This window comes from Hesperophylax consimilis, chromosome 1 (assembly GCF_061612785.1).
Source record: "Hesperophylax consimilis isolate HC1 chromosome 1, BYU_Hcon_1.0, whole genome shotgun sequence".
NCBI classification, from domain to species: Eukaryota; Metazoa; Arthropoda; class Insecta; order Trichoptera; family Limnephilidae; genus Hesperophylax; species Hesperophylax consimilis.
In genome coordinates this window covers 5270264-5298259 of record NC_142836.1, presented here as the reverse complement: position 1 = coordinate 5298259, position 27996 = coordinate 5270264, and the positions used below count along the sequence as shown (strand labels likewise).

Here is a 27996-nt window from a genome sequence, read left to right as displayed (position 1 = left end):
AAAAAGTTCGTAAATATGGCGGAGGTTGGTTGACATATATGCGAATTTATTTTTGGTTTTACAAAACATATTTATTGACTCTAGTGACATGCTGTGATGTTAATATATTCTGTTTAAACTTATTCCATTTGAATAAAATTAAAACTTTTCGACTAAATTTGGTATGTATGTTTGTGTAAAAATGTTTTCGATATTGTTATAATATGTGTTAATGTATTAAAAATATCACATATTTCGCCCTTATAAACACACAGAGTGCCTGGCTATACCTCTTAAAAGCTGTATGTGTTAATTACCTGCGAATTAAGCCCCTCTTAGAGTGCAGGCGCTTTAGTGACAGTTTGAGCAATAAGTTGATTTATTTTTGTTTGTGTAGGTCCAAAGCGAGGATGGGCGGCCATGTCTGCACCCTCCGGAGGCGCATCAAGTGCCCCCCAATGCGCCTGTACTAATATATCTATTATGCAACTTTTCCACGAACTAAAACAACAATATCCTGGTGTACCCGACCATGTTGTATCTAGTACCATCTCTTCGCACTGCCACGATAGATCAGCATGCCAATCACGTCTGGAATGTGAAGCCAAGAACTATATATCTCACTTGTATCCGTCTTCATCTCTGTCCGCTTCTAAAAAAGAGGGAAAAGACTTTCTACTACCTCAGCAATGTCCCAACCAACTGCTGATAACTAAACAATCCGATAAACCTCAAATAATCCTAGTCTCCAGTGTATGTCCCCAAAAAGGTGTTAGCAGTTTTACTGAGAAGCTAGATGAAAATGACAATCAAAACATAACAAGAGACAAACATAAGGAATGTGATGAAGGTAATCCTACAGTTCCAAGTTGTCCGCCATCACAAGTCGATTCTACGGGTGATAGTCATGTAAGTAATACGGAGCCAGTTTATGTAGATAGTGATCAGGAATCCCATACCGCCCATTCTGTTCCCAGTGTTGAGAGAAATACCAACAAGTGCCTCGATAAAGACGAAAACTCCAACAACTGCACCGCTTGCATTTCTGATAACAAATGTTACAAAATATTGAAAAGTAACAAAGTCACAAGTGACCTTAACAAGAGATTCAAAGACCAAAATAGTAAGAATGTTCCTGGAAGTGCCTCTCCCACTACTGATGGGAAGAACGACCCTCCAGTAGAGGCTAGTACCAAGTTAAAAAGGCCCACTACGTTAGAGTTCTCATCTGACCCGCACTTCAGTGGCTTCGAGACAAGGCCCCCGAGTGGGAGTAGTTCTCAAGTGGCACAGGCCGAACCGGCTGATGAAAGCAAAAAGCATTCAATAAATGAAAAGTCTGATGAGCCCCCGGGTAACAACGAGCCCCCAAAGCAATACAGGTTCTGCGATAAGTCTTCAGAGACCCACAATAAGGAAGAATACGGGTCTCATCAAGATACATACCCATTGAATGTTTCTGTGAATCTTAATTGCCGTATGGATGTTCTTCCTCATGGGAATAGACAGCAACAAAGTCAGTTTTCTGAGCCCTGGAGGGGGAACTATTCTAGTCCAGGCAACTTCACCTCAGTTAACCTGACTGTTTGTACTCCGACATCATCTGGACACGGTTCTATAGACAACAGAAACCTCCAGTTCCAGGGGGACCCTAGACAGAGAGGCTTTGAGGGCCGCGTGCAGATCACAGTGAGCCCCGCCTCCTCGCAGCCCCCCTACAGGATCCCGCATCCCTCACAGGGGCGACAGTTTTACTCTCCACTTCCACAAATGATGCCGGAGACACCGCCTACTTCTCCCATAGGTAACAAACTCATTTTTATTTCTTGTCTAGTAAATAATGTTAAGTATGTTTCTTTATTTGTGATTATGGTTCACCTAACTAGGTATACTAGATAACTGTGACAGTTATATTAAGCTAGTATTAAATAAATGTGGTTAGCTGGAAGAAATGGGGTCTACCCATAAGCTACACCTTTTGTAATTTTTATTTTACAATAAATAATTTTTGATTTGAAAAAAAAAAAAAAAAAAAAATTAAGGAGTATTTCTATTATACGCACATACAAGTTTCTAAAATATTGTTCGCTTACAAGTTTGTGTTTAATTACAGACTAAAGTTAAATTTACTAACTTTGTGTTACTATAGACATATCACTTTAATTAAATAATTTTATGTTTCTGTGTGCATAATAATATAGATTTTATAAACTTTGTATATTGTGGAGAGACAATATATGTATTAGTTACATAGTTATTGATTATTATGTGCATCTGGGAATATTCTCCGACCTAATTCTAAATTCAGGATTTGTTTTACTGAATGAGGTTTTCTTTTGAAAATAAATTATATTTAAAGAGTCAATAATGACAGTAAAATTAGTTTTTCTATATCTCCAAAAATGTTGAAGTTATGAGCTTTCGAAGTGAACTTGGGTAAAACAAATACAAATGTGTCGTCTGAGGCCACACAAGACACAATTCGCAATTGGAATGGCAGTACATACTGCAGTGCACACTCTTATCGGCCGGGTCCAAATATCAACATTTTGACAGCTTATTTAGGTACTATTCCCTATTTTCACAAAATTCTAAAAGTTAACACTCTCTATTTTTTTTTTTGCAAAAGTATTTTCACAATTTATTCTTTTAAAATACATAAAATTTTACATGGTGAATGGCATAAAAACAAAATAGTGAAAAATGTTTTTTTTAGAATTTCTGCACCAATGAATTAATATGATACATTTGTAAATAACAAGAAATTTCGTTGTAGGAGAAGATTTCTCCATTCAGATGAAAATTCCCACAGTATTCCCCGTTTTGGAAATATTACTTAAAAACCAATTCCCGGGAATTTACCCATCACTATACATAATATTTAAAAATGTAGTGTTTCAATATCTAGTGGTGTGCTCAATGAAACATGTTATGTAAAATAAGACTTCTTTTTAGGCATCAGTTTCATATTTAATTAACCGATTGATTAAAAATCATTCTGCTGTGAGATTAGTGACCAGGGAAGACAATTCTGCATCCTACAATATGCTAAATCCAGCTGTTGTAACAACATATGATTATCTTGAGAACTCTTCATTCATTGTACAGACCGCACAGCTAGGAACAAGTGAAAATGTGACTCAGTTTTCCATTCAAATTGCAGCACCTCCAGAAGGACGAATCAACAAAATATTTCGTCCCAGAAATCGGATAAAAAATAGAGGAAATAGATGATCGTATTATGGGTTTTTTCAAATGGGATTATCAGTCTTTCAGAATAAATTATTGTTGAAGAAAAAGGATTTCATAATTCTTTCTTTCTGAAATTGGCATGTTCTTACCAACCAGAAATTTCTAATAATTTTCTGCGGGCCCTGTATGTAATGTGCAAACATGAAATGAAAGCGGAATTGTTGAGACGTTAAAACCATCTGTATTACAACAGATACATATATGGACTTCATCTAAAAATGACTCGTATATGGCTGTTACGGGGCATTATATAAACACAGAATTTGTATTGATGTCTGTTTTTCTGGAATGTGTGATTTAGCAGGAATATGCCACACGGCAGTTAATTTAGCCATGGACCTGTAAAGGGGTTACAGACGAGTGGAGTTTTAACAGAAAAAGTTTTACTGGCCGTATCTGATAATGCAACGTCATTGAATATGTGATCAGTAGAGTGCGTTAGCTAAGACGGCATTAAATGAGTAGCTTGTAATGTACATCATCAGAACTCCTTTGGGGTCGCCCCATGACACACCACAGACTCCTTTATGTGTGTTACGTGGCGTTACATACATTTTAAGACAATTTAACATGCGTGGCTGACACAGACACAAGATACACTCACACCTAATCTGTCTGTGTAACGCACTCTAAAATCAGTGGAAATAATATCCATTTTAACCAAAGTGAAAACGGCAGTACCATTTTTCAAAAAAAGTTATATGGCATGGGAAAAATATTTAAAATGTCAAAACCAAACCAAATGTTGCACTCAACATTTTACATGTTAAAAAGATTTATAGAATTGAAGGATGAAAATCAATAGCTTCTTATCTAACTTAATTGAGAACACAATGGAGTTGAATGAGAGCTACAAGTGGGAAATAGATTTTAAAATAAGATTATATTTAAAAAAAGACATCTTAATATTGAATTCTTTCTGGCAAAAAATAGGGCTTGCTTCGTTAATTTTTGTGATACCGTGTTTGTGTCGGTGTTGAAAGTCGAATTCCGTGGTGTGCAGGATTCAGCGGCAGAAGCCAGGAAATCCCAAAAATAATCTTCCTTCGATAGAGAGCCTTGTCATCAGCTCTTTGCATGTGAAATGTCAGTTCGGATGCAGAATGAGCAGATGTCATCCGATTTCCAATATGCAAGGATAAAGTCTCATGTTTTAAAACAATGATGAAATTAGCAAACGTATTCGTCGGTTCTCAGCCAAGGTGCCCCTACTACTCTGGACTGTTGAACAAAGAATCACCTGTTACTCCGTTTCGAACTGACAGCTTTAGTGGTGGGTTCGCAGGTTTCGACAAATCCAGGGTTGTCAATCTGGCCAATCGACGGTAAATCCACCAATGCCGGAAGTGCCATACACCGAAACCATGGATATTATACATGTAAAAGGATCCACACACCTTGTCACAAGTCCTTTGTGGAGGAAAACGTCCATTGGGCACAGATTGCTACTTGATGATAAATCTACCTCTTTAGATTGGTCGAAGAAACACCAAAGCACATACCCTAACCTGTGCAAAATTGCTGTATCAAAACTAAATGCACTTGTTGTGAGCGTCCCTTATGAAATTTTTTTTTCTAAAGCCGGCTATACAGTAGAGCCTCGATAATCTGTACCAGGGCTAATACGAAAGTCGCTGTAATCCGAACTGCCTAACGACCCCTCTCTCGTCTTAACGAGGCCGCTAATGCTATGTTTTTCTGTAATTCTTGGGCCCTGTGCACGCTACTCTTTGCTGCATATGCTTCACGTGGTGTTTTAGGTTGTAAACATGGTTCCTTTGCCAAAACGAAAACATAAAACTTTAACCATAATGCAAAAGTGTGCCATTTTGGATAGTTTGAAAGATGGAGTGTCTGTAATTCGCTTTCTCATATCTTTGATGGGCGGACATAAGAGTATAACTGCAAAAGTGTAACTTTTCAGGAGAGCAAAAAAAAAATTATTATGAACCCAATTATCTCAGGTATTTTAAGTTAGTTTAATAGGCACAAAGTTGTTTATTTATGTTTTGAGTACTGGTGTAACTATACTGTTAATACCATTGATGCCGGCATACACAAGACACATTTTCTCATATAAATCGTTAAATGGTCAAAAATGCAGTTATACTGTTATGTCCGCCCATCAAAGATATATTATATGGTGTTGGAAAATGTGATGCAGTAGTTCACTAAATACAATTTTTCTTAGCAAATATCTGTTTCATTTAATTTTTCTATCTAACATGCTATAATCCGAACGCCCGAACGGATGTTTTTCATTAGTTCAGATTATCAAGGCTCAACTATATTTTGTTGAATGATAATTGTTGAAGGACACTATTAGACTGCAGAAACTTGCAACAACTGTTAATCCTGAAACCGTTGTTACAAAAATATAATTTTTTTTTTTTTTTTCAATTGGATCGGTTTCAACATGTTTCTATACTATCAAAATTTTGTTTAGAAGGTGGTTTTCTTATGAAATTGAGCCAAAGTAGGCATGCAGTAAACTGTATTATGCAGTAAATTATATAAAATATGTATCATGTAAAAACCCGGCATCAGGGCGTTTAAATTAATAAATAAAATAAATAAATAGTCTAATGTTCCCAACCAGGCGTTATGAGTTCATTTCCTCGGCTGGCTAAGTCCTCCATCACGACACAAGTAACATTTTCCACTTACTGTGATGGTAGTAGAAGATTTTCAAATATTGTCGTGTTATTCGTAACCCGGGAATCTCTCTTTCGGGAGTCTTTCTTTAAAAAAAAAATTACCGTATTGTTTAAAATTTTATAATGTGTCTACTAGGTAGTTAGGTAAGTAAGAACTACTGAAAAATACTAGAAAACAGGTATTTTTTACATACTTGTACTAGTTGTTCTTAGTGTCAAGATGAGCTAGTATGACTCACCTCTATAACTAACTGAGTACCCCGTTTTTTAAACATCTATAAAAACGTATTTTGCTATCACAAAACTTGTCTGTTTTTTTATTTCCTGTATATTTTGCATTGATAATAAGTGCTGCCTGTTTATCACTTTGTGTGTGTGCATATTTATTTTATGATTATTGACCAAAGTTGACAAATTCCTAGTAAAGCTTCATTCGGGAAAGTATATTGTTAGTGCGTTGTAATTTTTAACATCCTTATAGCATATGGTATCTAACAGTGTGCACACGGGATTTGTGAGCGGCTTTGCTAGCCTCTAACGATTGTTATTATTCAAATTGTGTGCAGCTTTGATTAACGGATTCATTTTCATTTGGAAGAAAACAAATAATATGGATTTTGTTCACCTTGCCATTCCAACTCTTTCTCCGAAAGCCCATGGTAAAAAACGTAAGCCTTGTGTTATAATAATTATAATATTTGGATGGTTTGTAGCGCCATTTTTGTGAAAAATCACCTTAAGGCTCAGGTTATGTTAGCACTAATCAACAAGCATTGTTGTAGAAAAAGGGAATATCCGTGTCTTATAGAGTATCGTGGTTAACATTTCCAAAAGACCATTCAAATTATTATTGTTGTTTTTAGAGATCCAAATTCTCACTGTTCACATCTGCGAGTTTAATTTAAAACATCATTCATTTCATATACATTATGCGTCAACCCTTAAAATATTCCATTAAAGAATGAGGTTATCTATGCAATTACAATTTTTAACAAGTATGTCCCTTTACCACTAGAGGTTAGTTATAGCTACCCAAATTTGAATTAAAATTAATTTATTTTGAAATTTCCGCTGTCAATTAATTTTATATTCGCTAGCTTGATTTAAACTTCTATCAAATACCAAAATATGTATCTCTTGGAATATTCAAGATAACGTTCTGTAAACGGTGAAATATAGATGGAATCGTTGGCTTTAAACCAAAGTAAGCTGATTAAATTAAATAAAGCACGGCCTAATCCCGAACCAAACCCATGGAAATATCTATTGCTCAAGGCATTTTAAAAAAAATATGCTTTCGCTCGAGTGGTTAAATGATGAATTTCTCCATTCTGAATTCTTGATTGAAATTATGAGATTGATTATTATGTTGAATTATTATTGGAAATTTAAGTTTATAAGACTAGTACAAAAGCCCGATGCGTAAATACTCTGCTTGCAATAGACGTTTTGAGTTTGTATTCAACAACGGACACCAAATAACACCAGTTTATACTAAAGTTGTGCTAAGTGAATTGTACTAAGAATATAACTTTTCCCTTTATTAATTTATTTACTTATTTAGAATCAACGTCACAAGTGCCATTTACATACAGGATAGTTAATTGACAGTCATAGTACAAATAATAATCTAATATATATATATTATAAAAGTAAGTGTACAGTGTGCGTGCTGCTAAAACTCAGAAACGAGTCCCGGTACAATCAAGGGAGTTATATGGTGTGGTAGCCCTCTATCCCCCATCCATGAATAAGGTTCCCGTTTTTACCTGAAGGGCGTGCTTTTGAAGATATAATGGCTGGAAATTTCGCACTCTAGAAATTTCTAGAACAGTCTAGAACATTCAAGAGTATTCGCGAGCATTCCATAACATTCCAGTCCATCCTGGGATGTTGTGGAATGTTCGAGAACATTGTTAATATAAACGAAAATTCAGCTTGATTGTCTCTGTGCTCGCAAAACTTGAAAAGTAGTCGACTGACATCGGTGAAAATTTAAAAGTTTTTTTTTATTAGTTCCAAGAGTGTTTAGAGATGTCTAAATAGTAGAAGAAGTTGGGGATGCCCGAGGAATACTTAAAGCAATATCTCTGCACCGTAATGAGATACAGAGTCAAATTAAAGTTGATGTAATGTAGTTTTTTAACAGTAACATTGTGGTATACAGTAGTGAATGGTGGAAGAAGTCAGAGGCGCCCGAGAAAGACATTAGCAATAGCGAAACATTGCGTGGATCTAGAAAGCCCATACAAACTATAAGATTGATTACATAAGTAAAAGAAAAAAGTAAAAATAATAAACGGTACAAAGTGAATGAAATTAATGAAAAACAAAAACAATCAATCTTTTACGCAGCGGCGTTGTTAAAATATGCACTGTTAAAGTTTTTAATACGTACAACTTTATACTTCAATAGAGGCATATTAAAGACATCAGTCACATTAACAAAACAGTTATTAAAGGCTCGTAATTTATTTATTACTGAATTGTGGCCTGAAACCGTAGTACAATTATCACATAATACATACTATGGAACAAGGAACATGAAAGTGAATTAACATCAATATATCAGGGCTAATGAGACATATGAAACATTTTTGTCCAGATGCCCTGGTTCGGCGGCAGAAGGCGCGCCTGGCCCGGCTGCAGCGCGCCCTGCTGGCAGAGCGGGGGCGCCTAGCGAGCATGCAGCGCGAGGTCAGCGTGCTCAGCGCGCCGCTTCCCGCGCCCCCCGCTCGCCTGCGCCCTGCTGTGCTGCGCCTGCGACACCTGTGCCAGAGGCTCACCCGTCAGCTGGATCGGGCCACTTCTACGCACGGTATGTAGTTTGGTTCCATATCAAACCAGAACACTCAAGAAAAGATCAAACAAACCTAAACTAACCTAACCTATTATTTTATCATGTTCTGTTTCATCCAGTAAAAATGATACATTCACGGTATTCTGTGTTGAATGGTAATATTCTTATCAAATTCTTATCACTAATGGTGTGAGATGGTACAATATATTATTGTCCAAAAATAAAATTAGTGTAACCGAAACTGTGAATTATGAACAATTCAAAAAGTTAATTAAGTCCTTCAAATTGGATAATGATATATTGTACCCCTAATTTTCTTACACTTACTCAATCTGTAAAATATATATATATATATATATATATATATATATATATATATATATATATATTGTCCTCTTCCCGTATTATGTTGATCCAGTAAGAAGTTGTTAGACTAAGTTGATCCACCTTTAACACCATTTAACAACTTGGCTATTATGGAATACATCTGAATGAATTGACAACAGTGGTACAATAATTATCAATGTTGCCAGTTTGCCAGAAAAACCATTTGATATACTGTTAATAAAATTTTCAAAATTTGTATGGAAATCGGATGCATAATTTATGTTGATCTACCCAAATTGGCATACTTATGTTGATCTCATATATATTGATCTATTCCCGTAGTATGTTGATCCAGGTAAGAAGTTATTAGACAAAGTTGATCTGTGTCCCTATATATGGTTTTACTAAATGAACCAATCAAGGGGCAATCGGTGGACTGTTCATCACAAGGTTTTATGTGATTCCGTAATCTTTTGTGATATTGAACTCAAAGTATTAGTCTCTAGAGTCGAATATCGCATGAAATGACTGTGAAATAGTACCGTTTCAAATCAAAATGACGTGTGTTGCTTGAATTGTTTATAAGAAATGTATGCGTATTTAGATCGAAACGAAAATTTCGCAAAAACAAATCCATAAAAAAATCATAACTTAGCAGGGGTACACGGGTTCATAGGGTGAGGTTTGTCTAGGTCCTGGCGGCGGATGCGTTTTCCCATCTACTGCGTGGCGGGCCGGATCGAAATAAACTGGTTGAGGGATACCTTTCGACCACAAAAATCCAAAATGGCGGCAAAAGGAATAATGTTATTTAGGAAATTTTGAACCTGTATCTTTTACCATCTCTCCTGATTACGCTTCGTGACTTAGTAGGGGAGGCCGGGTTCTTGGTTATAATGGGTAATTAATGGATGATTGGACGCAGTTGGAGCTAACTAAAAACTGTCCAAAGAAGCGAAGCTAGCAGTCCACAATGGAGTGCTGGTACCTACCCTAATATATGGAAATGAGGCATGGAATTGGCAGAAGAAGGCTGAAAGTAGACAGAATACTGTAGAAATGAGATCCCTGAGGCATATGTGCGGTAAAATCATGTATGACGAAATGTGCGTATGCTGTATCTATTCTACAGGTATTTTAGAGCCGACTTACGGTAAAACGAGTCGGAGAAACGACCCGTTCATATATAGATAACATCAACTTTACTGTGAACCTGTGTTCCGCTCGTGTCCGTCGGGTATCAAGCAGGTGCACGGTATTATATGGAGGAAAAAACACACACACGAGCGGACTTACGCAAAAACGAGTTGGAAAAACGACCCGTTCTCATAAAGACAACATCAACTTTATTGTGAACGTGCGTTCCGCTCGTGACCGTCGAGTATCACGCACGTGCACCGGGGATCAATGCTTCTAGCTCCTTTTAACAGTCTCTAATAAAATACCTGTAGAATAGATTTCGTCATACATGATTTTACCGCACATATGCCTCAGGGATCTCATTTCTACAGTATTCAGTGTACTTTCAGCCTTCTTCTGCCAGTTCCATGCCTCACTTCCATATATTAGGGTAGGTACCAGCACTCCATTGTGGAGTTTCGCTTCTTTGGACAGTTTTTTGCTATCTCCAACCGCGTTCAATCATCCATTGATTACCCATTTTAAATAATTACCCATTATAATCAAGAACCCGGCCACCCCTACTAAGTCACGAAGCGTAATCAGGAGAGGTGGTAAGAAGTTCAAAATATACCATATAACATTATTCCTTTTAATTAAAAATTAATAAAATACTTCGTTTTAACCACTTTTATTGTTTAATTACCAACATGTTTCATGAGCAACGCTCACTTCTTCAGGGTTTTTGATAAAAAAACCCTGAAGAAGTGAGCGTTGCTCATGAAACATGTTGGTAATTAAACAATAAAAGTGGTTAAAACGAAGTATTTTATTAATTTTTAATTAAAATGGTGCCACAAAATAAGTTTGCTGAGTTAGAAGAAATTATTCCTTTTGCCGCCATTTTAGATTTTTATGGCCAAAAGGTATCCCTCAACCAGTCTCTTTCGATCCGGCAAGTCCACAATGGAGTGCTGGTACCTACCCTAATATGTGGAAGTGAGCATGAAACTGGCAGAAGAAGGCTGAAAGTAGACTGAATACTGTAGAAATGACATCCCTGAGGCATATGTGCGGTAAAATCATGTATGACGAAATGTGCGTATGCTGTGTCTATTCTAGGGGTATTTTATTAGAGCCTGTTTATATATGAACGGGTCGTTTCTCCAACTCGTTTTATCGTAAGTCGGCTCGCATGTGGAACGAGCTATCGGCATCTGTTTTTCCTCCTCCATATAATCCGGGCCTCTTTAAGACCCGCATTAATAAATTCATTCCTACAGACCCTACCTTAACCCGCCCCATAACACTGCCCAACTGGGTGGCGACATAGTTTCTCTGTATTTAACGTGTAAAGACAGGGGCGCTCTAGTGAGATGTGTCACATAAAAAAGTCATACCTCCGAATTTGAATATGGAGACATACAAAATGATCTATATTATAAGTTATAACCAATGAATTCACACAATTTTTATCGATTATCACTTTTTATTAGGATTTTAAAAAAATCGTAAACTTTATGATCACATAACTCTTGAAAAGAAAGTCCCAATGATTGGCATAAATCATTCAAATCGAATAAACATTATTTTTTTAATATTAATATTCTGTTTAAATTATTGTCACATCTTACCGGAAATCGTTATATTTTAAAGTTCTCTAAATAAAATTAAATCTTCTTATTTAAAAGAATTATCTCACATTTAATATTATTTAAACAATATGACCGGAAGTCGGCATCTTTGAGTGAAATATACTAAAAAAACACCACAAGGTGGTTACAAATGCAATTATATTTAATCAATTTTTTCGATTTTATTTTATGTGAAGAATTTTTCACAGAGGCCCAATGAATATTAATGAAATACAATAAAATCACTTGCTTCATCGGTAGAGGAGACCAAAGCCAATTGAACCAATTTGACTTTAACATTTTCTACGTCTTGCATATAAAGTTTACGAAAAAAATACTTATAATCAACGTCAGACAATTTAACTGCCCACCAAATTCGTATATGATTTTTTTTCAATCTCATATAAATTAAGCTATATTCTCATAAACCAATTGAGTGAAATGCTGCAATGACCCCGACCCCGGGGTTAGTATTAGTTTAATTTAGTTAGGATTAGTTTAAACTTACTCTTCAAAATTTCAATTATTTTTAACGTAATACACTATATATCCTCAAGAAAATCTGTTTAATCACGAACCGTAACTACTTGATGTAATAAAAAAAGAAAAACAAATATATGTTAATATCATAGTTTGCTTTAATCTCGATAAAAACAGAAGAAGAAAAAGTTTTTTTTTATGAATGAGATAAAACTTTACCCCAAACAACGTGTAAATATATTAATTAAAATCAAAATATAAACTTCACATTAGGAAAGAGGACAACGAACAAATAATTACATTGACTAAGTGTTACGGACGGACATGCACTTGAGCAAGACTTGGGAGCTGTACTCACAGAAACTTAAAAAAAACTTGGGTTTATTTGTAGTACGGGGTCAATTATTATTATTATTATTATGTAATGAGCAGGCAGCATTCTGCTGATGCGCTCATATCTGATTTTACAACAAGTTTGACAGTGATTGAGTTGTACTGGTATAATTATCCCCCGAAAACATTAAAACGGAAACAATATAAACTACTTTTTTAAAAGAAAGACATACATTCCCGGGTTTCGAATAACCTGGCAATATTTGAAAATCTCCTACTACCACCACAGTCAGCTGAAAATGTTGCTTGTGTTGTGATGGAGGACTTAGCCAGCCCAGGAATTGAACACACTACGCCGCGCCTGGGTGGGACCCAAACGCGATGTCAACTCGGCCACCGACCGGTCTAAAATATGACAGAGATCGCTCCAGTGGATAAGTAATAAAACGTAGTTTATAGGCAGTTTATAAAAAAAAAAATTGTCTAAAGAAACAGATACATTTTTAAAACAGTAATAAATAAAGTACATTCTGGAATCGTTAATAAGTCGTTTTGAAATATTTAGCCGTGTTAAGTAATCAATAGTATCCGGAAACGCGGTGGCAAAACGTGGAATTCCATAGCCGTTTTTAATTTATTAAAAATATTTATAAAATCAAAGACAAAACAATTAAATGTATTCTAATCAGGGTGTCGTTATAACAAAAGAACGCCGGCATGGATATATCCATATTATTACTCTAAGATATATCCCGGCCAAGGACGCAACGCAGCTGCATTATCTTAACAACGAAGTTAGGTCTGATCAAATTCACAATAAAGTATTATTTTTTAACGAAATTAGTTTTAATACAGAGAATATCCAAATAAACCTTTTTTGTGTATAAAAACATATCGGCTTCTTTGTCTGGATGTGGTGTGATTTGATTTGTATTTTTTTATGAAACATTATTATGAAGCATCGAAGAATTATCAATATTTAAATAAAAAAATATTGAAGTGTTTTACGCTCTCCTCTAGCTGGTATTAGTATAACATGCACGTGTTCGGTTCTAGACAAACTGAAAAAAAATCAGCTTCTCATTGGGTGGTCATGTAAAATGAATGTTATTCATTGATGTATTAATGTCTTAATATTAGTCTACAATAATAATATTGCTATTGTTACAATAATATTGAAATTTTGCCATTTTGCCGTGCTAAAAACACTTTATTCAACTTCTCGAAATTAGCTGTAGATTTGTAGTTTTGAATACCACACCAGAGTCCCAACTGCTCCCGTCTGGAGCCAGTGAGACTATGGCATCCTCAATTGGGGTTGTTGTGAGACTGAAGATATTGTGAACCTCGAAGGAGATGAGGAAGTTGGGAGAGTACTTGGCTCTTCAGATCTGGTTGCCAAACGCTAATTGTAAAATAGTACAAATTAATTTTAGTAAAATTTATTTGAGCCCGCGACCTTCGGATTGCTAGTCGATAGCCTTACCCCTCGATAACGGAGGCCGTCATTTAGGAACGTTTTAAATTATGTTTTACATTTGAAAGTAGACGTTTATTACAATTTGGGAGGAGGGTATGTGCACCGCCGCCCCGGGAACCATTTATTGGATAACCTACACTTCTGCCATAGGTCTCCCCAAGTTGTTGGATATGTTTGGTGACTTATCAGGTGTGCCCGAGTTTATGGGGTGAGGTATGTGAGGGGCTTGGCGGCGGATGCGCCTGCCTAATAACTGCGTGGTGGGCCGGATCGATTAGTCCTCTTTCAACGCATCGCCTTGCAACGCAGTAGGAGAGTTGGATTCTTATGTATATCACTCAATCACACTGAACCCCAGATTACTACCCACCCATCATACCTATTTACTTCCCAGAACCCACTCTCCTTCCTTTCCTTCAAAATTCCCCCAACACAGCATTCACAAAGATGACATAGGCCCTGAGGGTTACGATTTTCCTCAGGGCCTCCTGAGTGGATATGTTGTAAAAAATATAAGAAATAAACAACAATCTCGCTAAACGTTGACGGTGACCTATGGTAGGGGTGTTGGTTATCTAATAAATGGTTCCCGGGGCGGCGGTACACATAATTGTAATAGTTCTCGAGGGCTCTGATGTACAGACATTATGGCTCCTGTTGATTGACGAACATATACTAAAACATCGTTGGTTGGAATCGTAGCTTGAAATGACTTTAGCCATGTTTAGTAATAAACAAATTAGAATAGATTTTTTAGCAATCATAATTTAAAATTTGTAAAATTTAATTCTCACCAATCTAATCGCCGCAATTTTAATAGGCACATATTATGGATATTACGCTTTGTTTCAACTTAATCATTACAAAAAACTTACGTCGGGAGAGATGGTAAAAGATACATTAAAATAAAATTTTATTCAATCAAAGTTCAAAATTTCTCTTATAAAATGACCCAGACAAACCTCACCCTATGAACCCGAGCACCCCTGCTAAGTCACGAAACGTAGTAAATGATGTATTAAATTTACAATTTTTGTTTAATCAAGTTCAAAAGATTTTTTTAGCATGGATTTGACGTTTGCGAAAGTTCCATTTCAATATAAATACTCGTGAGGCAGTCTATCCTCTGTAAGTATAAAGTCATTTTCATAGAATATGGATGTACTAACAGGATCTAAAAAGTACGACAACGCGCGCGAAATTGGCGGTTAAGTTACAACGCATGCAAGCCGTCAAGTTTGTCAGAAATATATAGATCAACAAAATAAATCGTGTAAAATGTATATGCGACCGAAAAATGGGCGTGGCTTACAGCTAAATCTCGATGACACAAGTTGATCTGTAGGGATTTACATATGTATGCCAGCTTGGGTAATGGATCAACATATCCGGGGTGGATCAACAAATGCAAACGGATCAACAAATACCTGGCGTACCGTCGCGCGAGATCAACATAGTACGAGAGGGGATAAATATATATATATATATATTAATTTGATTGTCTTAAAAAAAAACTATTTTTCAAAATTTTTCTTGATATATTGTACCCTTAATTTCCTCACACTTACTTAATCTGTAAAAAGATGTATTATTTTAATTATCTTTAAAAACACAATTTTCTAATTTGTGTACCTATGTTAATATTATGTTTGTATTTATTTCAAAAGTTTTTGATAATTGTTTAAAAAATCATTAGAACTAAATGTAAAGACTCCTCCCATAAACACGAGCTCCTGGACCTCAACTTATGGACAAATAGAATAATAACGAAAAAATTATATATATAAGTCTGCATATTGTTATCATTTATAATGTTAAATAATAAATAATAAATTTCTTAATAAAAGAACTGTAAGGCTGGAAATATTAATAAAAATGACTTTTAATTGTAGACGACATCGGCGCGGTACCAGCCTATGTTTCATTTGAAATATTTTTCATTACCACACTTCATTTTAAAATTAATTTAATAAGTTGCAGTCTCTAAATATTTTAAATTCCCCAGACGGTGAGTTCTACGACAACATCTACACGGGCCAGCGGGTGAGCCAGCCTGTTCCCGAGGAGTCGGGCGGCTCCTGGCAGTGCCACATCTGCACCTTCAGCAACCACGGCCTTCTCAACAAGTGTGAAGAGTGCGACATGCCGCGCATCATACTAGGTAGGCCCCCCTCCGCCCCCCTCGCCCACTCCGTCTCCCAGGGCCTGCTCAGTGTGCTGCCCTTGGTGCAGAGCCCCACTAACACGACCGAGGACTGTTCAATTGAGAGCCTCATCCTCTCCATGGACCATCAGATTATCAATCCCGACGCTAAAGTGCATGCAACCAGCTCTACTAGTAACACCGGTTCCTTTATGATTGGTTCATAATTGTGAAACTTCCATTATTGGGAAACTTTCATTCTTGTGAAATTTTCATTCTTTTGGAACCCACATTCCTGTGAGACTTTCAGTTTGGTGAAACTTTCATACTTGTGAAACTTTCATTCTTGTGAAATTTTCATTCTTCTGGAACTTTCCTTCCTGTTTGAAACTTTCTTTTTTGTGAAACATCCAGATTTTCTGTAACACTTAATTACTTTTGGCATTTTTTTCATTTTGAATAAACCTTAAATGTAAGTGAAACCTTCATTGCTGTGAAATTTATTGAAATTGACGCTTTTTGTCTAACATTTTAAAATCTAAGCCTGCTGTTGTTTGTTTTTAGTTTTATTGTTGTTTTAATAAACATAAACAAATAATTATATAATACGCTACTCACAGAACATAGCAAATAATATAAATGTTATCAAATCCCCTGTAGCATTTCATTGCGTTCATATCCTATTATTTTGTAGACAATATTGATTTTTGTTGTGACACTGTTGTAATAATGACTTGCTAATAATAACACCTCTAGGCCTATTTGTGTTCTGTGGTGTATCAAATCAAGAGCACTTTAATTTAAATAATAATTATATAACATGTTTTGTTTTGACTTTTATCAATTAAATCTCTTTAGATCTTGATATTTATATGGTTATACTGGGTGCCTAAAAATGTGATATGTTCAATTGATAAATGAATTACAATCACTTTCTTTGTGACTTTGATTGGAATTGATATATTGAAAATATATTTTTAAAATTGGATTATGAATTCACATTATGTACGTATTCGTACTTACTGTATTTGGTTACTTTCGTTTGAGCATTCCACTAAGATTGCATATCTTAATATCTTATGACTTTAAAAATATTTTTTGTCATAGTCATCTAATTAAGTTAGTACTTAATACATAATACATAAAAAAGTATAAATATCAGGAATTTTGTAAAGACTAGCTTATTTGAGTGACTTTGTTGTTGTCTTAAAAGTGTTTGTTAACTTTGCATGTAATGTATTCCCAAATCCGCGGTCTTATTGGGGGCTGAGTTAGAACTGTAACAACTCGAAATTTAAATTTGAAGTAGAATTTATTAAATATACAATACAATCACAGGGCCTACCTAATATGCATACATTAAATGGTAATAACGTCTTTTCTAGCCACTCGTGTAATATCAGGAATACCAACATAAGAAAACGTCATCGACAGAAATTGTTGTAAATGGCTGTCATCCCATACAACGAAAGTGAATTTTTATTTTACATAAATTGAAATTAGAATGAAGTATTTTCCATTTTCCCAAATATAAATATGGAATAAACGGTGAAATATAAATGGATTCAAATCTAAGACTGAACGCCCAGCAATCTCTATCACTCCAACTAACTGCTCTATCAAACTGTGTCTCCACAGGGATAGACAATACGTGCATGAATTATAAGTGAAATCCTTAGCTTACAAAAATACAAATATTATTTACAAAATAAATCAACCCAATAAAACATAGCTTAACACAACAATGTAAACAAACATTTTTTGGCTATATGTTGTAAATATTATGGCTGAATGTTGGCTAGTTGGATTGTCTTTCATTAGGGTAGTCATCTGCCTTTATTATATTAAAAGATAATACACACTAAAAATTAACAGCTTAGTGAATGTTAGTGAAAAACTTGTGTGTATTATAGGTAACCGGACAAATCAGAACACTTTAAATAAGTGAGATGTATAAGGTCAAAAGTGATGAAATAAAACAAGACTGAAAACCTAGTTTTTTGTTCATTACTATCTTCATGAATTTATATCACTTTTCTAAAGTGTTCTGATTTGTCACATAACCGTATTATCTAATAATATAAAATGTTTTCATTACATATAACCTACGCTTTGCGAACCTCCTTAACAGCTGTACTTAGTTAGGCTAAGGATTTAGTTTGAGTGGATCGCTTCCTTAGTTTGTGGTAAGAAGTTTTTCAAATATATAATTTAATTATTGAAGACAATATTAGCGATTCTTAAACGAAAATTTGAAACAGAAAAAGATCGGTTGCATCTAGAATTTGAACTCAGGACCCTTGCCTTGCCGGGGCGCCGCTTTACCAACTGAGCTAATGGGACCTTATCTCCTTTATATTTAACTGTATCATTCTTTGAATAAGAACTACCAACATTATCTTCAGGTGAGAAACCGCACATCTTTATTGGCTGCTATCTTTATCTATGCTATTATGCTTTATGTATCTGCTATTTTTTAAATACATAGATTTTTTGACATTATACAGTTAGATTTTTACCGAAACTCATTCTTTGTAAATTTAGGTTTGTTACAGTTTTAAATTGGTCATCGTCTGAAATAATATATCAGAATCCATTGCATCACATTCACTTATATTTCGAATATAGGTTGAAGAAGATTTGGTTGTACAGAATAGTATAAGATTTATTGATATTCTACTGCATAATATTCATACATATCTCATTTGTTCTAGTAGATTTTATAAATCGTAACTTGAAATTATGCTTAATTCTTAATTTTGTACTTCATCACAATTGTTACATTTATTATTCTGTTATAGTTTGTTTATTATTGTTACATCCTTCTTAATTTTTTTTTTTCAATTATTATTATTTAAGCATAGGAACATTATACCTACGGTAATTCCTCTTCATCAAAGTTTAGTTATTTCAAGTACTGCACGTACATAATCAAACTAGAAATGAATATTAAAAATTGGGTTTGGTGCAATGTCAGTGAGAATTTAATAATGATAACATTTTGTTAAACCTTTTAAAATTGCAATTAAGTTTTCACAATGTTTAGGTAAGTTAATGTGTTGAAAAGATTTTTGTTCTTTCTTTTAAAGGTTTTTTCACACTTCACTTTTTCACTTCTCTTTTTAACTCAAGAAATCTGATCTAACAGTTCCACTTCTGTTTCATCCTCTGAGATGACTTGTTTGCACTTTTGTATTCTATTTATACAGGGTGTCCGGAAACTCGTAGTACAAGCGGGAAACTGGTGAATCTACATCACATTTGGAGTCGATTTTGTAGTATTTTTTTTTTTTGATTTGAGCTTTCGTTATCGAGTAAATCGAGTTAGAAGTTGATTTTTTTTTTTTTTTTTTAAACAAATTCTTATAAATTATTACTGAAGATCAAAGTACCCAACTAATTAAAACTATTTGAAAGTAAAACAAATGAAGAAACTCGGATTTAAAGCATTATTTTGAAATCACCCTTCATTTAATCTGGTGTAATCATAAAATATTTCTGCTCTGCAGGGTTAAAACATCTGTTGTTCAACCCTAAACACCAGAAAAAAGTTTAACCCTAAAATAGCCGAAAAATATTTTTTTTGGTTTTTTTTTTTTTTTTGTGAAAATGCTCAAATCAAAAAACTTTATGTTTATTTGGGTTCCCCATGTGGTGTAGATTCTCCAGTTTCCCGCTTGTACTACGAGTTTCCGGACACCGTGTACCTATACACGGTATTCGGAAACTCATAGTACAAGCAGAAAACTAATGAATCTACATCACATATGGAATCGATTTTGTTGTATGTATAACTTATTTTGATTTGTGCTTTCGTTTTTGGTTAAATCGAGTCCGAAGTTGGAATTTTTTAGTTCAAATTTGATAACATCAGTCCCAAGGGGGTTAATTACAGCTGTTTAATGTATTTTAAAATGCGTCGAAGTGTAGACCCGGCTCCAAAAGTTTTTTTTAACCCTTTAATGTATCGAAAAGGTTAGATCTAGAGCAGAGGTTCCCAAACTTTTTTGCCCCGTAGACCACTTGCCAAATATTTTTATTTCCGTAGACCCCCTGCCTGCCCAATATTGAATTTTCCTAAAACTATTAACGTCCCATGTGATAATAATTAATTTTTTTTGTAACAATATTCCCTTCGCTTTCCTGCCCAACAACCGGGTGGCGGTATAGTTGCTCTGTCTTTACACTGTGCAGACAGGGGCACCCTTGTGAGGTATTACACCAAATGAAAATGAAGCAGGAAAAGCAACGGGAATTTCTATCTGTAGCTAGCCCTACAGAACTGTCCCTTAAGTTCTTTGCCAGTGATTATTCCGGTCAGTTCTTCTTGTCACATGATATTCGATTCTTCAACGTTGCATTTCCATGTCAAAATGTCCTCAAACTTAGTTTTGAAGTTTGTGTGAAGTGCATTTAAATGTTGAACGTCATTATTACCCTGGACGTTTTTCAAAAACAATTTGGGTAACCAGGCAAATTCGCGGCTTCCAATGTGCAATGTTTTGCTTGAATATATTAATTCTGACGAGAAAAGAAACTTAGACTCTATTTATATACCTCAATTAACAACTTTATGAAATATAAAAATACAAATATCAATAAGTAATTTCTCAGTCTGTTATATTTGTGTTAGGTGTATTGTGTCATTTACGGAACTCCTAAATGTTGATTTGAGGTAAATGGGGGTCCGCTCGTATGTACCCCCATTTGAATCTCGTGGACCCCCAAATTTTTTTCTCGTTGACATAGACCCCCAGCATGCCGATATCGACCCTTGGGGGTCTATATAGACCACTTTGGGAACCTCTGATCTAGAGGAAAAAAAAGTTTTCTTGGGTTTTTTATGTTACGTAGATTCACCAGTTTCCGATTTGTATTACTAGTTTCCGAACACCATGTATAATAACAATAGCTGAAACCGTAGGTAAAAAAAATACAACAGATAATGAGGGATTATTGTATTTAGTGATAAAATAAAATTCTATAAATTATTTTTGATAGTATTGGATTTAGATATTTTTATTGAACATTGGGATTTATAAAGACAGCATATTTTTTTCGTTATGCTCTACGGAGAGTAAAATATTTTTAATTACATTTACAGAAATAAATTGTATACTATTATTATATACATTTCATATTATGAAAATACATCACTTTTAAATATTATTAATATTAAGTCCTGGTGATCTACCATCGCAATAAAATAATTCACAAAATATAATGAAAAAATTATTCTCTTTAGCAATAAATATAATATTATAACAATACATTACTTATCTTATAGTTAATTAGGCGAGTGCGGTATCTTTAAAGGTTGAGATTTTTAAAATATGCATATTTCAATAATACGCTTACGTTTGTAGTTTTATAACATTTTTCATATTTATCCGAAGGATAAAAATGTTTCAAATAGACATCACAATATTTATTCTAAAAAAATTCTTATGGCCTGATAAAAACAGAGCTAAAAAGTGTACTTGTAGCGGAAAACTTAGCGAAGGATTACTCAACTTCATTTTTTGACTGAGCGTTCATGTAATTTCTATTGACCATAAAATAATTTAGTCATAGTAAAACTCCTTATTACGTAGTTAATATGTAATTATAGTAATTGTATGTATGTGAAAAATTTCGATTTGTTTTAAAATTTTATTAATATGTCGATCCTGGAGGAGGATTCTCATTCGTTATCCTTAACTAGGGACATGTCCTTAGTGCACCTTACCCCCTCATTTTGCCTTTGATATAGACAGGAGCGAGTGAGATATCTATTTTTTTTTAAATATACATACATCTATCTCATCAGCCTTGGATTGTGCCAAGCCTGAAATAAGGAGGATGGGTATATTGGAAGCATGTCCCTGTCTAGGGATGGAGAACGGAAATCCGCCTGAAGGTCAATAAATATTTTTTTATATTGATGGACACAACAAAGAGGGTTAGATGTTAAATTAAAAAAAAAATTATAATGGGAATTAGAAGATGATGAATGGGTTGGAAAAATTGGTTTTTTTTTATGAAAGATCAATATTTAGATGTTTTATTAGAAATTAATATTATTGACATGCTTTCAGGCAGTAGAAAAATAATATATTATTGTAGAAAGCAATCACTTTGTGGTTTGACATATTTAATAAAATACTTTTTGTTTTAAAACCATAAGTTTTTATTAATTTTTAGAACCGACCGATTTCGCTTTACTCAAGCATCTTCAGGGTATAAATTATTACTGTAGTAGTTATTTACTGTAGTAATAATTTGTACCCTGAAAATGCTTGAGTAAAGCGAAACCGGTCGGTTCTAAAAATTATTAAAAACTCGTGGTTTTAAAACAAAAAGTATTTTATTAGAAAAATAATACATACATTTTCATTAATTCCGGGTTCTTCTTAATCTTTTAATTTGAATTGTTTGAAATAATTAAGAATTTACGATTGGACTGAGTTTGAGTTTCGATTGTCTAGGTTGGTATGAATGGTGCATAATTTTTTTTCGTTTTTCCAGGGGTTGTCAACCTTTCGCCCGGTCATCGCCGGGCTGGGAACAGCTAGTACTTTTTTAAATCTATACAAAATGTCAACATTTAAAGCTGCAAAACTACAGTGGCAGTTCTATAGTACAGTTCAACTGAAAATGGTTGAATAGAATTAAAATAAATAAATAATAAATAGTGATATCTCCTTAAATAATATTTTAGAAAATAATACCTAAACTCTGAAAATATTGGATCCTATGATTGAAATAATGTAGGAATTAGACACTTACTGCCTTTTGCCATTTTGGAAAAAAATATCTTAAAATAATTATGACGTAATGCATATCCTTTTGATTGTTAATCCTAGTATCTTTTTCAATGAAATCCTTAATATTGAACAAAGTACCTAATGCTGTGTATTTTATAAATATAATACATTTTAAATCGTTGAGCAATATTTTTATAAAGATGTTACGCATTCAATAATAATTATTAACCTAACAAAAATATTGATAATAAAACAAAAAAAAAAACATTATTAAATAATATATATTATATCTAGTCTATGGTCAAGAACTGATTGTATAAAATGATGAAGTGGCCTTTTTCTCTACGAAAGCTTTGTCATCTCAATAACTTTAAAAGTAAGTACTTAATGGAAATAAATTTTCATCGTAGATAAATTAAGCATCGCAATACATACCGCATAATTATATCAAATATATTTGAAACACCCCGAGTTAGTTTCTCCATCTATTTTTGGAATAAATTATATATTTTATAAGTTGACAAAATTGTTAATAACTCTGCCGTGATAATCATTACAAGACTACTAACACTTAAAGACTATTACAACATTAAACCCAGACACAACCCCAAAGAATTATTATGTTTATATATATTTTTGGAATGTTTATATACAAAATCACAGGTTACTATTTTATAAAATAATTGTACATAAATGTGATTGTTATTAATTATTATTAAATAAAAACGATTTCTATCCTAACAAAGTGTTTATTCTATCCAACTAATGCCGAAAGCTGAGTTCACATTAAAGCGTTTCAATTGGGTGCAGAAACTTTTTAGAACCAATGACGACCATTAAAAAGGTTGCCAGTGTTACCATTAACCAACAGTAAAAATCGCCCATAAGAGAATATTTGAAAACGCTAATGTGAATGCGGCTTATAATCTGAATTTTTTGTTTGTGGCCTTGTGTGCAAAAATTGTGAAATATTAATTAATTTAAAATTACAGTACTTACCACTAACTTAATGGAGTATCTACAGATGTTGCCATTACTAAAGTAAGTATAAATTTGAGAGTAAGTACCTACTTATAAAACAAGAGTCTACTTGTTTTTACCTATAAAGTAAGTACCTGCTTATTTTGAATGAACCTTCCTCATTTAATTACCCACTAAAATAGGTATTTTTATTAAATATGTACCTTTTTTACCCATAGAAATGTTAGCATGAGTAATAATTGTTTCATGTTAATTGCTTTATAAAACTAGCACATTTTGAAGTTTTCAATAACTAAACATAATCAGCCTTACTAATAAACCTTTTTCATCTCAATAACTTGAAAATGTAAGTACATAATGGAAATACAATCAGTTAGTTTCTCCATCAACTTTTGTAATAAATTATATATTTTGTAAATAATTTGACAAAATAGTGAATAACCCCGTCCTAATAATTACCGATATTAGGATATTATATTACTACCACTTACAAGACTATTACAACATTAAACAAGAAACAATCCCTGTAAATTTTATACAATTGATAAACAACCGTGTATGTAAAAATGTTACTAATAGAAACTGACATTTAACAGCCATAAAATGATTCATGAAAAGGTATACATTATTTATACAGCCAAAGAGGGTTCTTTATCTGTTGGTAAATAGTAACGTTTTTCAAGACGGGAATCTCATGCATCAGTCTGCCAAAATGTGACATTGCCAGCTCTTTCGGAGCACAGTTAAAGACATTTTTTATTAGTAAGAAATCAAAACAGAGTTTGTAGTCTTATTCAGTGTCTAACAAAAACACCGTATAACGGTTGGGGGGTGTTTTTTACCAGTAAGGCGGAAATATGTAATGCTATTCATGAAAGGCACTTTAATTTTTTAACAAAAGTGAAAATATTTACTGAAATAATAACAATTAACATAGAAACATGTATTTTTTTAAAATCAATAAACATAAATTTCATTTACTGGCTGTGAAACTGAAAAAAATACTACCGTTCAAAGGGTACATTAATATTACATTAATTTATGTCATTAGTACGAGTGCAGAAGAACTCCGATGTACAGACTACTATTTAAAACCCGGCATGCTCATTTTCACAACACCACATATAAAAAACATTTTTGTACTATCCAAAATGACTGGTATTGGAAGAGATGCAATAAAAATGAATTGATTCTCCCCAAACGGTTCCATGATAACTCCTCAAAATAACAATTCAACGCACCTATAAAAAGTGTTATAAAGTTATGAAACAAAAACTAGGTTAAATAGTTACATATGTAACCTATTAACTTTATAGGTGTGTTGAATTGTTATTTTGAGGACTTATCCGGTCACTGTTAATTATCAAATTGAATCGGTGATTCGAATCAGAGTCCATTATGCAAAAAAACACAGATTACAATAAAAATATGTATATTATGAAACTTGTAGAAAAGGGTAATAGTTTAGCCAAGTTGGGAGAAGGGTACGGGTACCGCCGCCCCGGTAACTATTAATTGAATAGCCAACACCCCTGTTGTAAGTCACCCTAAGTGGTTTGGCGACTTGGCAGGGTTGTCCGGGTTCATGGGGTGAGGTTTGTCCAGCCCTTGTGGCGGATGCCTCTGCCCACCAGGTCGGTTGAGGGAAACCGAACTCTTTCGACACATCGCCTTGCACTACAGTGGAAGGGATGGATTCATTCATTCGTCACTCATGGACAGATTGACCCCATTGATGTATTATATTTAAAACCCAACGCTCTAACCAAAACTACCGAATTCGGTCTACGCGTAGTTTATCGTGTTCTAATAGTTGAACAAGTTTCAACGAGATATTAGTATGCTGTAGCGTCTCTAATTGTAGCTCTATGATTGACCCCCAGACTTTTCAGAACTTCCTCTCCTTAAAAATACCATCCACAAAGCATCCCCAAAGATGAAATAAGCCCTTAGGAAAATTATTTTCATCAGGGCCTTCTGTGTGGAATTAATATAAAAAATTTCAGTAAATACCTTTTTTTGCATAAATGGCGCCTCAAATCACTGTCTTTATTCTTTGTACTCAAACATTTGACTAATTTCTGTAATTAACAATCATTTAAACATCTTTCAGTACATGCAGACGAAGAAATAAGAGTTCAGTTAATACCTGGGCGCAATAGTAAGAGCATTTATTAGTTGTTGTTATTTAGATTATTAGGATTATGGAGAAGGATCGCCTGATTTCATTTGTTATTGTTTTGTTGCAGAAGTCATGCGGTCATGGATATTATGAGGTGGAACAAAGAATATTCATAATGTAACTGCATTATATTAAGAAATTATTATTGTGAGATTTTGTATAATAATTGGTTTCTTACTTGAATATTACCATGTACATAAATACATTTTTGAAATACAACATATTTTGATAAAATAGTGTTTCATTTGAAAATGATTAAAATCGTTTTTTTTTTTCCTTTAACTCTAATGTTAAATGGAGAAATAAAATATAAATTTTTTTCATTAAAAACAAAGAGAGTACGAAAACAGTGTGCAATATAGTTGTGAATGAGGAATACTTAGAGCAGGTGGATGAGTTTGTGTATTTAGGAAGTATGTTTACGAGAGATGGGAAGGCTGACAGAGATATTGAAAGAAGGGTAAATGCAGGTAATTCCGTTAATGGAGGACTGAATGCAGTTGGCGCTAACAAAAAATTGTCCAAAGAAGCGAAGTTAGCAGTCCACAACGGAGTGCTGGTACCTACCTTGATGTATGGAAGTGAGGCATGGAACTGGCAAAAAAGGATGAAAGTAGATTGAATGCTGTTGAAATGACATCCCTGAGGCGTATGTGTGGTAAAACCATGTTTGATCGTGTGAGGAATGTGGAGATCCGCAAAGAGTGTAAGGCTGATGTAAGCGTAATGAGTAAGATTAAGAAAGGGACGCTTAGATGGTTTGGGCTGTTTGGGCATGTAGAGCGAAGATAGGAGTCTAAGGAGGATATATGATGCAAATGTGAATGGTAGCACAAGTCGGGGATGCCCGAGGAAGACATGGCACGATCAAGTGAATCAGATACTCGAGTCGGGCCATGTCAAGAGTCAGAATAATAGAAGAGTATGTATGAAACGATGTATGAATGTAAATGAGGCAAGAAGTGTGTGCCAAGACCGAGTTGTTTGGCGGTCCGTCCTCTCTGCCTAGAGAAAATGTATGTTAAAACATTTTGTACATATGAAGCAGATACTTTGTGATATGACATTATAATTTAAAATAAAACAATAACTTAGCAAACACCACTTTTATTTCTTATACTTATTGCTGACCGGGTTTTGCTACAACCGTAGCTTCGTCAGGGCTATATAATACTGTATTACAATTTTATAATCTATAATCTACCAGTAACTTGTGTTATCAATATATTAAGCTCGTATGGGTTGCAAGAAGTCGGGCTGAGTTTCAGTGGAAGAGGTTGTTGGAGTAGGTAGGGGTTGGAAAGATAGTGGTCTTTGTCAATAGGAAACAACCTACATAAGTAGCAACCAACTGCTAACTCCTCGTTATAACCAGCAGTTCAGTGGCCCACTGCTTTCCCGCTTTGTTATAAGTAACAATTGGTTACTCCTTTAAGACGCGCTACAAGGACTATTAAATTTTTTAATTAAACAAAGCTACTGTTATGTAAAAACGACTCTAGACACTCAAGTGTCAGCTTGCATAGAAGGAATTAGTAACATGTGTATGTGGACGATGGATTAGTATTTATACATAAGTGAACAATAATGAAACTTCAGCAGAAAACGAGTAATAACTTTGAACAAAATCACATTAGTAGTTGGAATAATATTATGGTGCAAAAACATAATCATCAATATTCTATAAATTTAAAAGGAAACATAACGATGATCAAAATTCGCCTGTGTTGGAGCTATACGAGGATTTAACCATCCCCTTAAGGGATGTTATAACCAGCAGTGTGAGAGCCAGTCGACCAGCATGGATTGGTTGTGTATGTTAATAGGGGGGACACAGCCATTAAGAGAATACATGATGCCTAGCCATCTCGTAACAGGACTTT

The 27996-nt window shown here is 34.2% G+C and overlaps 1 protein-coding gene across 3 annotated transcripts; it reads left to right on the top strand.

Annotated features, from left to right (window-relative positions):
• The first annotated feature begins 14 nt into the window (after positions 1 to 14).
• Positions 15 to 26309, top strand: Tab2 (TAK1-associated binding protein 2). Of its 3 annotated transcripts, XM_089641210.1 has the most exons (6): positions 15 to 161; positions 377 to 1783; positions 8494 to 8706; positions 16067 to 16222; positions 26045 to 26092; positions 26181 to 26292. In XM_089641210.1, exons 2-6 carry the CDS (start codon positions 400 to 402, stop codon positions 26204 to 26206), a joined length of 1827 nt encoding a protein of 608 aa, XP_089497336.1. In that variant the 5' UTR covers positions 15 to 161; positions 377 to 399; the 3' UTR covers positions 26207 to 26292. The 3 variants fall into 3 exon arrangements, with proteins under 3 accessions (XP_089497336.1, XP_089497470.1, XP_089497410.1); XM_089641344.1 differs by lacking the exon at positions 26045 to 26092 and having other exon boundaries at positions 26181 to 26309; XM_089641284.1 differs by lacking the exons at positions 26045 to 26092; positions 26181 to 26292 and adding an exon at positions 22712 to 23947.
• Positions 26310 to 27996: the final 1687 nt, after the last annotated feature.